At 46.4% G+C, this 11,520-nt stretch overlaps 1 protein-coding gene across 1 annotated transcript in view; it reads right to left on the reverse strand.

Annotated features, from left to right (window-relative positions):
* The window catches only part of CASP7 (caspase 7, apoptosis-related cysteine peptidase), a 28,306-nt gene that overhangs the window by 4,589 nt on the left and 12,197 nt on the right, over window positions 1–11,520 (reverse strand). The window contains exons 3-4 of the mRNA XM_004680993.2: window positions 2,396–2,532; window positions 1,896–2,024 (exon numbers count right to left, since the gene is read on the reverse strand). Of these exons, the coding sequence (XP_004681050.1) occupies window positions 1,896–2,024; window positions 2,396–2,532 (266 nt within the window). The remainder of the gene's footprint in view (window positions 1–1,895; window positions 2,025–2,395; window positions 2,533–11,520) is intronic.

The following is an 11,520-nucleotide window of genomic DNA, read 5'->3' on the forward strand; positions in this document are numbered from 1 at the left end:
GACACAGACGTCTGTGAGCGCCTACTACGTGCAGATAGCAATCTGGACACGTTGCATGAGTTCTCTTATTTAATCCTTGCAAGAGCCCCCTAAAGAATGCTTCATTTGTCTTTATATCACTGATATAAAAATGGAATCTCAGAGAGTCCCTTAACCTTGCCCAAAGGACACCCAGGAGTCTTGGAGCCAGTTCAGCCAGGTATGGCTTCCCCTTCCAGTTAGCGTGGCACCTCTGCAGTTACCTGTACAGGGATTCTGGGTTGGTTCTAACAACAGACTGCAATTTTTTTACCGCTTAAGTTTATGTTCACATTGGACAAATTAAGACAGGTCTGAAAGCTAGTATGTGGCCAATTATGAGAAATAGCCACTGGACTACTGCTACAGGACAAATGAGAATTCAGTGCTGGTGACGTGCTCAGACTCAGGCAGAATGACTCTCAGAACACTGACTCCAGCTGAGAGGCTTCGGCCCACTGCACCTGTCAAAGCTGCCCACTGGACCGCGTTCCGCTGCTCCTCACCCCACCCCAAGACACAGGAGGGGCAGGACCCACACTGGGCTGGCCTGCCCGAGTGGCTGGTGTCAGAGCTTGGAGGGGACCCCAAAACTGGACCCCGATTCCCAGTCTGCTTCACCAGGTGGCCCATCAGGGCACAGAAGGTCTTAAGATTCTTGGCTGAAGAAATTTGGAAAAGACGAGAGAATGGATGAATGAGGTGACTGCTAACCGAAGTGAAAGGTTTTTGATGCTGAGAAAGATGGGGTGGGAGAAAAGGTCAAGGGGTAAGTGGTGGTGGGGGAGACAATCAACATTTTCGTAAAGAAAATGTAAAAACTATGTGTGATTATGTTTACTCAAATCTGTGCATGCTTCGAGGCACATGTTGCTCAGCCAGGGTGGATTCTAAGAGCAACAGAAAGTGCAGGAACTCTAATGCCCCTAACATACTGATCTCGGAAAGCCTGCCCCTGGGGCTTCAGCTGTGGGACTCTAGGAAAGTTGTTTGGATTCTTGGAACTTTACTTTTCTGTAACCTGATTCCAGCCTACAGCACAAAAGGATTCTCTCTGGGTCAAGTTTCCCAGGATGTGAATCTCAATTTATCCACCCCTGAGGAAAGGGCTTACTTGCCTAATCCTTTGTCCACATCATGAGGATATTAGTACCTGCCATGGATTTACTGAAAAATAGAAGAGAAAAAAGGGCAAAAATGCCTGCCTGGTTTTTAAAATAATGAGAAAAGATAATAGTCTGTCAAAGAGCAGCTGTGACTTGACTGTGGGTCCTGTCTGATGAGTCAGTAGGATATTACTTTCAAATGCTCACCCTAAGAGACAGAATACACGAGATGGTGTCCACGAGGTTGTGTGTGTCCACTATGTTGTGTGGTGTGAGAGAAAATATAATTGTTCTGGACACAAGAGGCCCAGGCTTGAGCTTCAGTCTGGCCCATGCTAACTGTGCCTCCAGTATGCTCCTCATCCTCTCAAAAAAATCTGTTCCCGTGTTTATAAAACCGGCATGATGATATCCTGCAGGGCTTGGGTTCAAGATCTAGTGAAATGGTTTTGTGAACGTGTTCCATCAAAAATAGGAGGTGGGCCCGAAGGCTGTGGGGATGACTATTTCTCCACCTTCCACTAGGGGGAGTTGACCCAACCAGTTCTGAACAGAGAGATTTCTTTCTTTGTGAGTCTTGAAACTGAGGAGGTTCTGTATCTACAGAATCTATTTCCTTTGCTGTCAAGTAATCTACCTTCATCTTTTTAGGAAGAGCTACGCTTTCCACACTGAAATCCTGGGACCCTCAGAGGTGTCCTCCTGGGACCCACCTGGCCCCATCCCTCTCAGGAGCAGGGAGACGTATGGGTGGGGGAGGAGGCGACTCACCTTCTTTCAGCATCTTCTGTATTTCAGTACAGGAGCAATCATTATGGACAGTAACCTCAAAACCCAGGTTCCGGAAGCACCTCAGAAGGGCCTCAGCGTCTCTGTCTGTTCCTATTCGGGTGTCCATTTCTGTGTGAATCACAGGAGAAGTCAACATGAGCAGTACTTGCTACCTGCTGGAGCTGGTGTCAGCAGGCCAGAGGCTCCTGCTTGAACGGTGAGACAATCAAACTCAAAGGAGAAGGTCACTCAGTCTGCCCCCAAGGGGAAGCCTCAGCGTGGTCCCTTGCAGCGCCATCAAGGCATCCAGCAACGCTGGAGTCTTGGCTTCTGGTCCCTGTTCCACAGCAGCTAATGTACATGGTGGCCTCAGTATGAACATTGCCGAGTCCCAGCATGCCTTTCTCGGGATAACCACCTGCAGGAGGGCCACAGCAGTGGGCCACAGCACTTCTCCAGTGAAGTAGGAGAAACTGGCAGGGAGCAGGCGACACACCTACCTGTTCTTCTGTCGAAGTTCTTGTTGTTTATGATGATGCACTTGCCCACCTTCTCAAAGTTCATGCTGTACCGATGTGAAGTCTCTTGGTCCTGGCCATTATCGACGAAGGTCCTACAGGGATTCTTCTTTTTCTTACTGGGGAAATATAAAACCAGGAAGGGGCTTAGAAGATGTCAGGACAGCACTGGTCTCCTGATTTTACTAATTGTGCTCAAGGGGAGCCAGGAAAGTGGCAATATGTTTGAAAAAAAGACTGAGGGTGGATGCTTAGTTGTTATATTTAAAAGGGATGTTCTCGCTTGTGCAATTTCATGAAATGCTAGAGAAACACAGATCAAAGTCATGTTGCAATCCCAGCATACTCCACCACAGGGCACTCCGGGCTGGTGGTCACAGTCATCTCCCGGAGTCATCATGCAATACTGGAGCATCCTGAGTGGAATACCGGCCATCTCTCAAACTGGACAGAGCAACTCCACTTGCCCCCCCCCCCAAAAAAAAGCAATGCCGTTTACCAAAAGATCCCCCCATGTGGACAGCATTGTCGTTTAATGACAGTCCCCAACAGGAAATAATCTGAGTGTCTATTTGCAGTAGGGTGGCTAAATTAGTGAACATTCATGCAGTGCAATGCTGAACAATGTGAATGAACACACCTTGACAGCACTAACCCATGTCAGTGACTCCACTCACAGGTTGCTGGGTGAAAGAACCCATATGGGAAGCCCTATTGTACAGTGCATTTTTATGAAGTTCAGTGAATGCTATTAAGTCAGGATGGTGGCCCCTATGGTGGGAGGCGAGGGACTGGCAGGCATGTGAGGACATTCTCAGATGGCGGTGGTATTTCTTTTCTTGATATGAGAACAGTACATGAGTAATGCAGTTTGTGAAAACTCAAGTAGGTTCTGTTTTCTATATGGATGCTATAATTCAATTAACATATACATTAAAAGGGAAAGAAAGTAAGGATGATCTAAAACAGAAAATTGGACCCTTCCAATTGCTAGGCATTGACCATCCAGTTTACCAAAAGTCTGGTGCATTGAGGTATTGAGGGAGGCATCCCTGGGAGGCAGAGGGAAAAAATACCAAATATGAGTGGGAAGCAAATTTGCTAATCGTCCACCTGAATGTAAGCTGCATGAGCACAGAGACTTTTTATCTGTTCTAAAAATATCACTCAATCCCCAATATCTAGAACATCTGGCACATAAGTTGCTTAACAAATATTTGTTACAAACTACACATCAAAATACCTTGTGAAAGCAGATGCGAAAATGCTTTTTTTATTATTTATATTTTCTTACATCATTGTTTTCTCTTCAGGTGTAGTCCCTGTATTTTTCCCACCACCACAGCACCCCTGATCCATCACCATACTTCCCTGTGTTCTTCCCTCTCTGCTTTGACCTCTTGCTCTCCCACTCCCTTGCTATTTGCCTCAAATCTATAGTCAGCTTAGATGCAAAAATCGTAACAGAATACTACTATCTATAAATAGTACTAAATACTATGACCAAGCAGGACTGAGCTCAGGAGTACAAGGTTGGTTTAACATCCCCAAATCAACTAATGTAATGCAGCTTACTAATAGCATAAAGGACAAAAACATAAACCAATTCAAAAAACATATGACCAATTCAATTGACACAAAAAAGCACATGGCAAAACCCAAAACCCAGTTATAATCAAAATACTAAATAAGCTAGAATCACAATCTGAAAAACCCACTGCTCGTATTAATGGTGAAAATGCTTCTCCCCAAGAACAGGAGAAATTATGTCCACTCCTGCCACATCTGTTATGCCCACTCTTGCCACATCTATTAATTATCTTTGAAAGGTTCTAGTAGTGCAAACAAGGCTTTAAAAAAGTTGTTATATGATTGAATAAATCAGATCTTATGATATCACTTTGTGGATAAAGAAATGAGGTCCACAGAGGCAGAAAGTTGTCAATGTTACTCAGCTAGTAGGACCAGCATCTGGAACAGCCTCCTTGTAGGGGTTCTGAGACCTCTGCTCTTGAGAATTCACTAGAATTATTACTCTAGCATCCTCCCAGGGTGCTTATCCAAAGGTAGAAGTAAGTGAAAGTGGAAAGTGGAAAAGTGAAGTGGAAACTAAGCTTGTTACCCAACAAACTTATATCCAAGCGCATCTAACTCTTTAGAGTTTTCACTGTCTTATCTGCCGAAGTCTCTCAATCTCTGAAAGGATGTGGCCATCCCCCTTCCCCTCCTACCTTGGTCCAGAGTACAGATCAGCTCTACAGATTGAAATTTCATTTTCCTGATTGCTAGTTTTCAACTTTGCGATGACGTGATTCCCCGTGTTTATAAGGCCAGGCTTCTTCCCTGATATCATCTTACTTTTAAAAGACAAACATCCTGAATCTGTTCTTCTACCTTCTCTAAACAACTCCCACCTTTGTTTCCAGAAGGATTTTTCTTCACACTTCTTCTCTGACAGGGGCAGCTCAAAAGAGAACTTGGGGTAGAGGTCTGCGCCCATCACCCCTGTGGGCTGGGCCGGGGTCACTGTCCTTCCTGGCTTCAGCTTCCTGCCCTGAAGCCTCTGCACTGGTCACAAAGTAATAGTACAGGCTACTCATAGGCTATTTCTAGGACCCACGATCATAGATGGTGGGGGCATTCACTGATGGACATGCAGGCCAGGCTTGGAGATGGATGACTGGGCAGTAGCAGGTACCTTCTTCCATGGAGTCTCCCCAATCCCATGGCCCCCTCAAAGCTAAGTGAAGACAAAGGTCAGAAAAGTGAGTGTCTGCATTGCTCAAGGACATGGCATCAAGAGGACTAAGTTGTATTTCCTCATTGCCACCTTGTCCACATCCTTGCTGAAGTGACCCTGCGCACAGGAAAATATCTTTGCAGTTTTTGACAGATGCAGTCTTTGACAGATACAATCCCTGGTCCTCAACAGAAGCCTCTGGGGTAGGTGGAAGAGGAACAATTATACCTGCTTGTTTGTTTGTTTTTTAAAGAGTTGTTTATCTATGCATACAGAACTGGAGTACAGGCCAGCAGTGCAGGAGTGGTGAGAGGCTGCACCAGAGACAGAGTGGGGAGCAGAACAGGCAGAGTGACTGAAGTACACTGTGAAGGGGAGCTGCGGAGAGACAGGAGAGGTCTGCCGCGCCGTGTGAGTCACCTCAGGGGCCAGGGATCAAACTTGCACTGAAGCAGCTGTGGCTAGCTTCACAGTGCTGTGCTCCAACCAGCTGCGCCACCAGGGAGGCCCAATTGTACCTATTTAACAGGTTATAGTAACAACTAACGTTTGTTGGTGCCTGGAATCTCACTCGCCTTTTCTCATGGGCGCTGGACAGTCTCTAGCTAATTCAAGGCTACACAAAGGCCCTAGTAAGAGAAGCATTAAAGCTGGCAGGCGGAGGCCACTGGCTTATGCCTTCAAGTCTTTTAAGGTACAAAATTCTCCTCCTGTCTTCTGCTATATGGGCTTATTTTAAGTCTGACTACACAGCGATAGTCAGATTATTTTTAGGCAGCTATTAGCCCATCCTCAATGATAAGCAAAACAAAACTGGCAATTGATTTTTTTTTATAAGAAAAACAGGCTCCAATATAAAGTGAATGAAAAAGAAAAGGATACTGCTTCCATTAAGTTAGAATTTGGAAACTTACTAGTTAAAAAAAAATGGAGCACCACAGGGAAGTAAATATATACACACTTGGAAGAAAATGCTTGTCATGGATATAAAAAGTAGCTTAACTTTGAATATGCGATGTGATTCTTATCTCTGCTAAGTACGATTTCCCTTACCTGTCCTGCCCCTAAATAGAGCTCTTATTTTTCAAAATGAACTAAATATTTGCTTCCTCTTTCTGGATTTGAGTCAGTCAATATTAATTTTTCCTTCTACCAAAATAGCTTTTTGTTACACCCAGGTCTTCTGAGGTCACAGATGTGTATCAGAGAGTGATTATTAATTCAATCCCATTGAATTCACCTTCCTCAGAGGTGCTGGCCTGGGAAAACTCCATCTGTGGTTTAACTGTGGGGAAGCAAAAACCCTAATGACCAGCTTAAAGATGTCACGTGAGGCAGACAAATAAAAGGAGGAAATGACTGCAGAGGAGAAAGCAGAGCGCGTGTGTGTGTGTGTGTGTGTGTGTGTGTGTGTGTGTGTGTGTGTGAGAGAGAGAGAGAGAGAGAGAGAGAGACAGAGAGAGAGACAGAGAGAAGAGGAGTAAACACATTTCCTACAAGAATGAGGGTGGAAAGGGTGAGAGTCTCTCCTAACAGCCATGTAACTTTGAAGCCCCTTCCCCGGGGAATAATCTCCCTCTTGCCCTGGTCTTTCTCCCTTGGGGCTACTGTGAGCTGAGCCTGGGCCACTCCTTCCGTTTGGCCAATTCTTACAGCCACCTTGCTGCAGAGATGAAGTACAGCCTCACCTTAAGAAGGCTAAAATAAAAATGACTGTTTAGGGGCCCTCCCTGGTGGCGCAGCGGGTTAAAGCACAACACTGAGAAACTAAAGCCGCTTCCGCATGAGTTCGATCCCGGCCTGCCCCGGAGGGGACCACATGGCGTGACAGACCTCTCCTGACCCGCCCGCTGCTCCCCTCAGCAGTGTACTTCATTGATCTGCTCCCCACTCTGTCTCTGGTGAAGCCTCTCACCGCCCCTGCACCTCTGGCCTGTACACCAGTTCTGTATGCATAAATAAATAAATCTTAAAAAAAAATGACTGTTTAATTGTTAAATCACTTGCTATAAGTAGATTTCAAGATCTGGCCTATTTTGAAGATTTCTGGATTCATCCAATGTGTGCTTTTTTTTTTTAAGTTTTACATTTAAAAAAAAATTATTTATTTATGCATACAGAGCTGGGGTATAGGCCAGAGGTGCAGGGGCGGTGAGAGGATTCACCAGAGACAGAGTAGGGTAGAGAACAGGCAGATCAACGAAGTACACTGCTGAGGGGAGCAGCGGGCGGGTCAAGAGAGGTCTGCCACACCAGGTGGATCACCTCCAGGGCCAGGGATTGAACTCGCACTGAATCGGCCACAGCTAGCCTGCAGTGCTGTGCTTTAACCCACTGTGCCACCAGGGAGGGCCCTTGCGCTTATCATTTCTGATATCCCCTATGATTTTAACCCTCTCTCCAGCCTTTTAAAGTGTTTCCCTTCTATATGCCCACAACAAGAAGAACAGACTTGTAATAAGCACACCACATTCTGATCAGTGACGGCTTTCTATATATTATCTCATGTGACCTCTAGGACAACTGGATGAGACATTCATCCCACTGTACAGAGGAAGATTAATCAGCTCATCCAACAGCACAAAGCTAGAGGGGACAGAGCCAGGCTTGTCCTGGGGCCCCTCTGCTAGAATCCAGAGTCCTGGGCCTCACCCTGATACAGGGAATCAGCGTCTCGGACAGCTGTGGGTCCCACCTGGAGACGCTCACCCCGCCTGAAACTGGGAGCCTCCACAGCAGTCTGTCAGCCCTGGGTCCTTTGGGGCTCAACCTGCTATCTTCACTCTTGTGTCAACCCATATGGCTACTTCCAGAAGGAAGGAGGCTACTTCTCATGGAAGGAGGGGTGTTCAGCCATTCTCACTCCTGGGCAGGGTGGACCCCGCCAGCTTACGTTGTCCTGCCACACCCCAGTTTCTACATGGCCACAGCCTTTGGGCCCCTGAGCTCTCGGTCAGGAGATCAAACAGAATGTGTCTTGGGAAACTTGGCCTCTGGAACATTCTGGGACTAGAGAACAGCTGAGATGTTTTGGGGTTATGTGTAAGATTAACAACGCTCCATGATCTTCAAGGTCTCTTAGCTGGGACAGTTGGGCTAAAATTAAATTACTCTAACAACACGACCAAATGCTTCTAGCAAATGCCACTTGTCGTGCAATGCCATCCTCTGCCTCTTGCCCACACAACCTCTGGTGAGTCCCTGGCACAGCTGGGTGGAACTGTAACTCACCATCGGCACAATTGGGGGGAGGTGAGCTTGCAATCAGAGTTACTGTCTGGTTGCAAATCAATTACTGGATCCAAGCTGAGCAGATAAATAACTGCTGTTGGACAGAAGCGAGAGCCCCAAGGCCTCCAGAGACACTGTCCTAATTAGCCAACTGCAGAGAAGTGGCCCCGGTCCACAGCTTGTCAGAGCGGCACTCTTGGGGGTCAGAGCCAGGGAGGGAACAAGAAAGGTACTAAGAAGCTTTCAAAGATCCAGATTAGAGCCTCTTCAGCTGACAATCATCCCCAGGATAAGGTTTTCTAAAAGTGGCTGTTCCTGTTGTCCCAGGAGGATTTGCCCTTTTGCAGTAGATGCCAGAGAACAGGTGCGAGTTGTTGGCGCAGACCCCAACGAGGTGGTGGGCTCCTCGAGCTTCTCTCCAGTCCAGGTGATGGAAACAAGCCCTTCTCCTGAGTCTGACAAATGGGAGAGACAGACAGTGGAGGAGCTACTTCAGAGAGCCCCTAAATCTCCAGCAGCCAATGCTGCTAGTATGTTCATAGTGTTTTGTGCTTTCCAAAGTATGTCAGTAATAACTATCCCAGCTATTCTTCAAAGTACCAATGGGGGCACGGACAGATGGCAGATGAAAGTTAGCCAGGGCATGTTTAAAGGCAAATTCCCACTCTAAACGTCTCTCCGCACCCTCCTTCTCAATGCTAATTCTCTGCTGATAAATCTAATCCTCATCTTGAACTTTTTACATTCTGAATTTATTTTTTTTAAGATTTATTTATGCATACAGAACTGGGGTACGGGCCAGAGGTGTGGGGAGGAGAGGGTGGTGGTATGAGGATTCATCAGACACAGAGTGGGGAGCAGAACAACAGATGTACTTAAGTCCACTGCTGAGGGGAGCAGCGGGCGGGTCAGGAGAGGTCTGCCACACCCTGTGGGTCAGCTCCCTGGCTGGGGTTTGAACTTGTGCTGCAGTGGCTGCTATAGCTTCTTAGTGCTGTGCTTTAACCTGTTGTGCCACCAGGGAGGGCCCACATTCTGAACTTTTTATACTTTACATTAGGACCAAGATTATAATACTGTGAAGAAACAGTGGATTTTTGTTCTGGAACCTGCTGTTAAGTGCAAGGCTCCCGATAAACCTGACTACTGAATTCAAAAGCTCATGGGTTCCACAATTAACTGCAGATTGACAAAAATGAGTCAGGCCACAAAATCACTGTGCTGAGGGCCAGACCAGCAAGACCCAGACAACCCTGGGACGAGCTCTGACGTCAAGTCAAATGCCAGGGTAGTCACATTGCGCTATCAATGCCTTTACCCAGCCTGACTGTTTCCAGGTGTTATGCTTCTTCATTGTCTTCATTTCCCAAATGCTTTTCGGTAAGACAAATCTCTGGGAGAGACACATGTAGTACCAGTGTTGGTTATCAGGATTCTTCTCACTTCTTAGGTAGAATCATTTCCTGACCTCCGACTTCAGTTTCAGGCCAACGCAAGTCATTTCAGCAAAAGTCAAGATGCCCTAAACACCCTACCACAAGCGCTGAGGATTATTTATATAAAAAGATCATCTTGAAGAACCTACAGTAACTCATGATAGCCAGAAAACATCACAGGATAAAAATACTCTGCTTACTTTACAAAGATATGAAAAGGCTGAGAAAGAACATGATGAAATTTTACAATCCGCTCTGGATGCAAGTATAATTTTCCCCATCACCAGAGTAGATAAATACAGGTTTCACCCTCTTACAGATTCCCTCAGCTGCCTGGAACGTGAATTATACCTTTCTATATTTGGAAGGGAATACAAGCCTGCAAACCTGTTCTTATTTATTTTCTGAAGTGTCTCTATGAACAGGATTCCCAGCAGCTCTGTTTGTAGACATTAACTTCTCCAGGGCTGTTCCATTCGGGACTAGAGTTCTGGTTTTCATGGCTGCTTTGTCTAAATATTTTGGGGGCGATTCATTCATGGTTTCTACATTTCAACAGAGGGCATCCCCAAGAGTCCTCACCCACTAAGGCACAGAGCACAGGAGGAGAAGAAGGCATGAAGGAAGGATACCTCGTGACTCCTTGGAAAAGCTCCCGCTTTGCCTCACACAAGGACAGGCAGCAAGTGTCCAACTTCTCCATAAAAGCTAAAACTCAACATGCTTGAAACTCAGCAGGGGACAGGCTGACACCTGCCGTGGGCACGGCAGCCCGTGACAGAATCAGCAATGGGCTGCATGCTGGAGTCTTCTACAGGACCAGTCCCCCAGAACCCTGCAATTCAGGCCTCCCTCTTCTCTGCTGACTGGCAGAAATGCTCCCACAGAGATGCCGTCCTCTAGGGAAAAAGCCACTTATTACGAGCACAGAATCCAAAGGAAAAGAAAAATAAAGACAACAACTCAAATTTGCACAAAGATGCAGCCGAGAGCACAATCTCTAAGAAAACACGGAAAAATGGCTGAGCAGGATTAAGAACAATAGCATAAAATACCACACAACAGATAGGGGTGATCTGCCCCGGTGCCAGGTCTCCAAAAGGGGCCAAGCCGCAGAGACAGGCATCGCAAGATCTGTAAAATTATCTGTAAGTAAATGATCAAAAAGGAAGTTGTCTGCAGTGAACCGAACCGGTCATTAGGCGACTTATTTCCTCATACACGTACTGCAGGTAGTCATACAAATAAAACAGACTAGAGAGGTGACCAAACACCTTCATTATTTTTCAATGGTCTTGAATAAAACGAGGGACACAGAAATCACTACTCTTGCCCTTCCCACCTCCAAAAGCAACAAGGAAAATGTGAACACATGAAAAATCAAAGCACTGACTGGTCCATGGCTCAGCAATGCTGCTCTAAGTCTCTAGGTTCAAGGTCGCAAGTCAGGGAAAGGCGTGACGCTGAAGTGCAGATAGAGCACCTGCCATCTGGGCAGCACCCCCACTCCACCCCATCCTTTGCCATCCTCAGCTCTGCAGACTGGAAAGGAAACTGACTCTGTCCATTTCTCTGAAGCTCAGTTTGCAAAAATACACTTACATTGGGGGGGGGGGAAGCATCAGTTCACAAAAGGCTAAGGAGAAGATTCTGTCCTCCCAATGTGTCAACCTACACATTTTCTTCCCTGCCCCCCCCCC

Source organism: Condylura cristata, unplaced genomic scaffold (assembly GCF_000260355.1).
Source record: "Condylura cristata isolate star-nosed mole 26May11 unplaced genomic scaffold, ConCri1.0 scaffold00011, whole genome shotgun sequence".
NCBI lineage: Eukaryota > Metazoa > Chordata > Mammalia > Eulipotyphla > Talpidae > Condylura > Condylura cristata.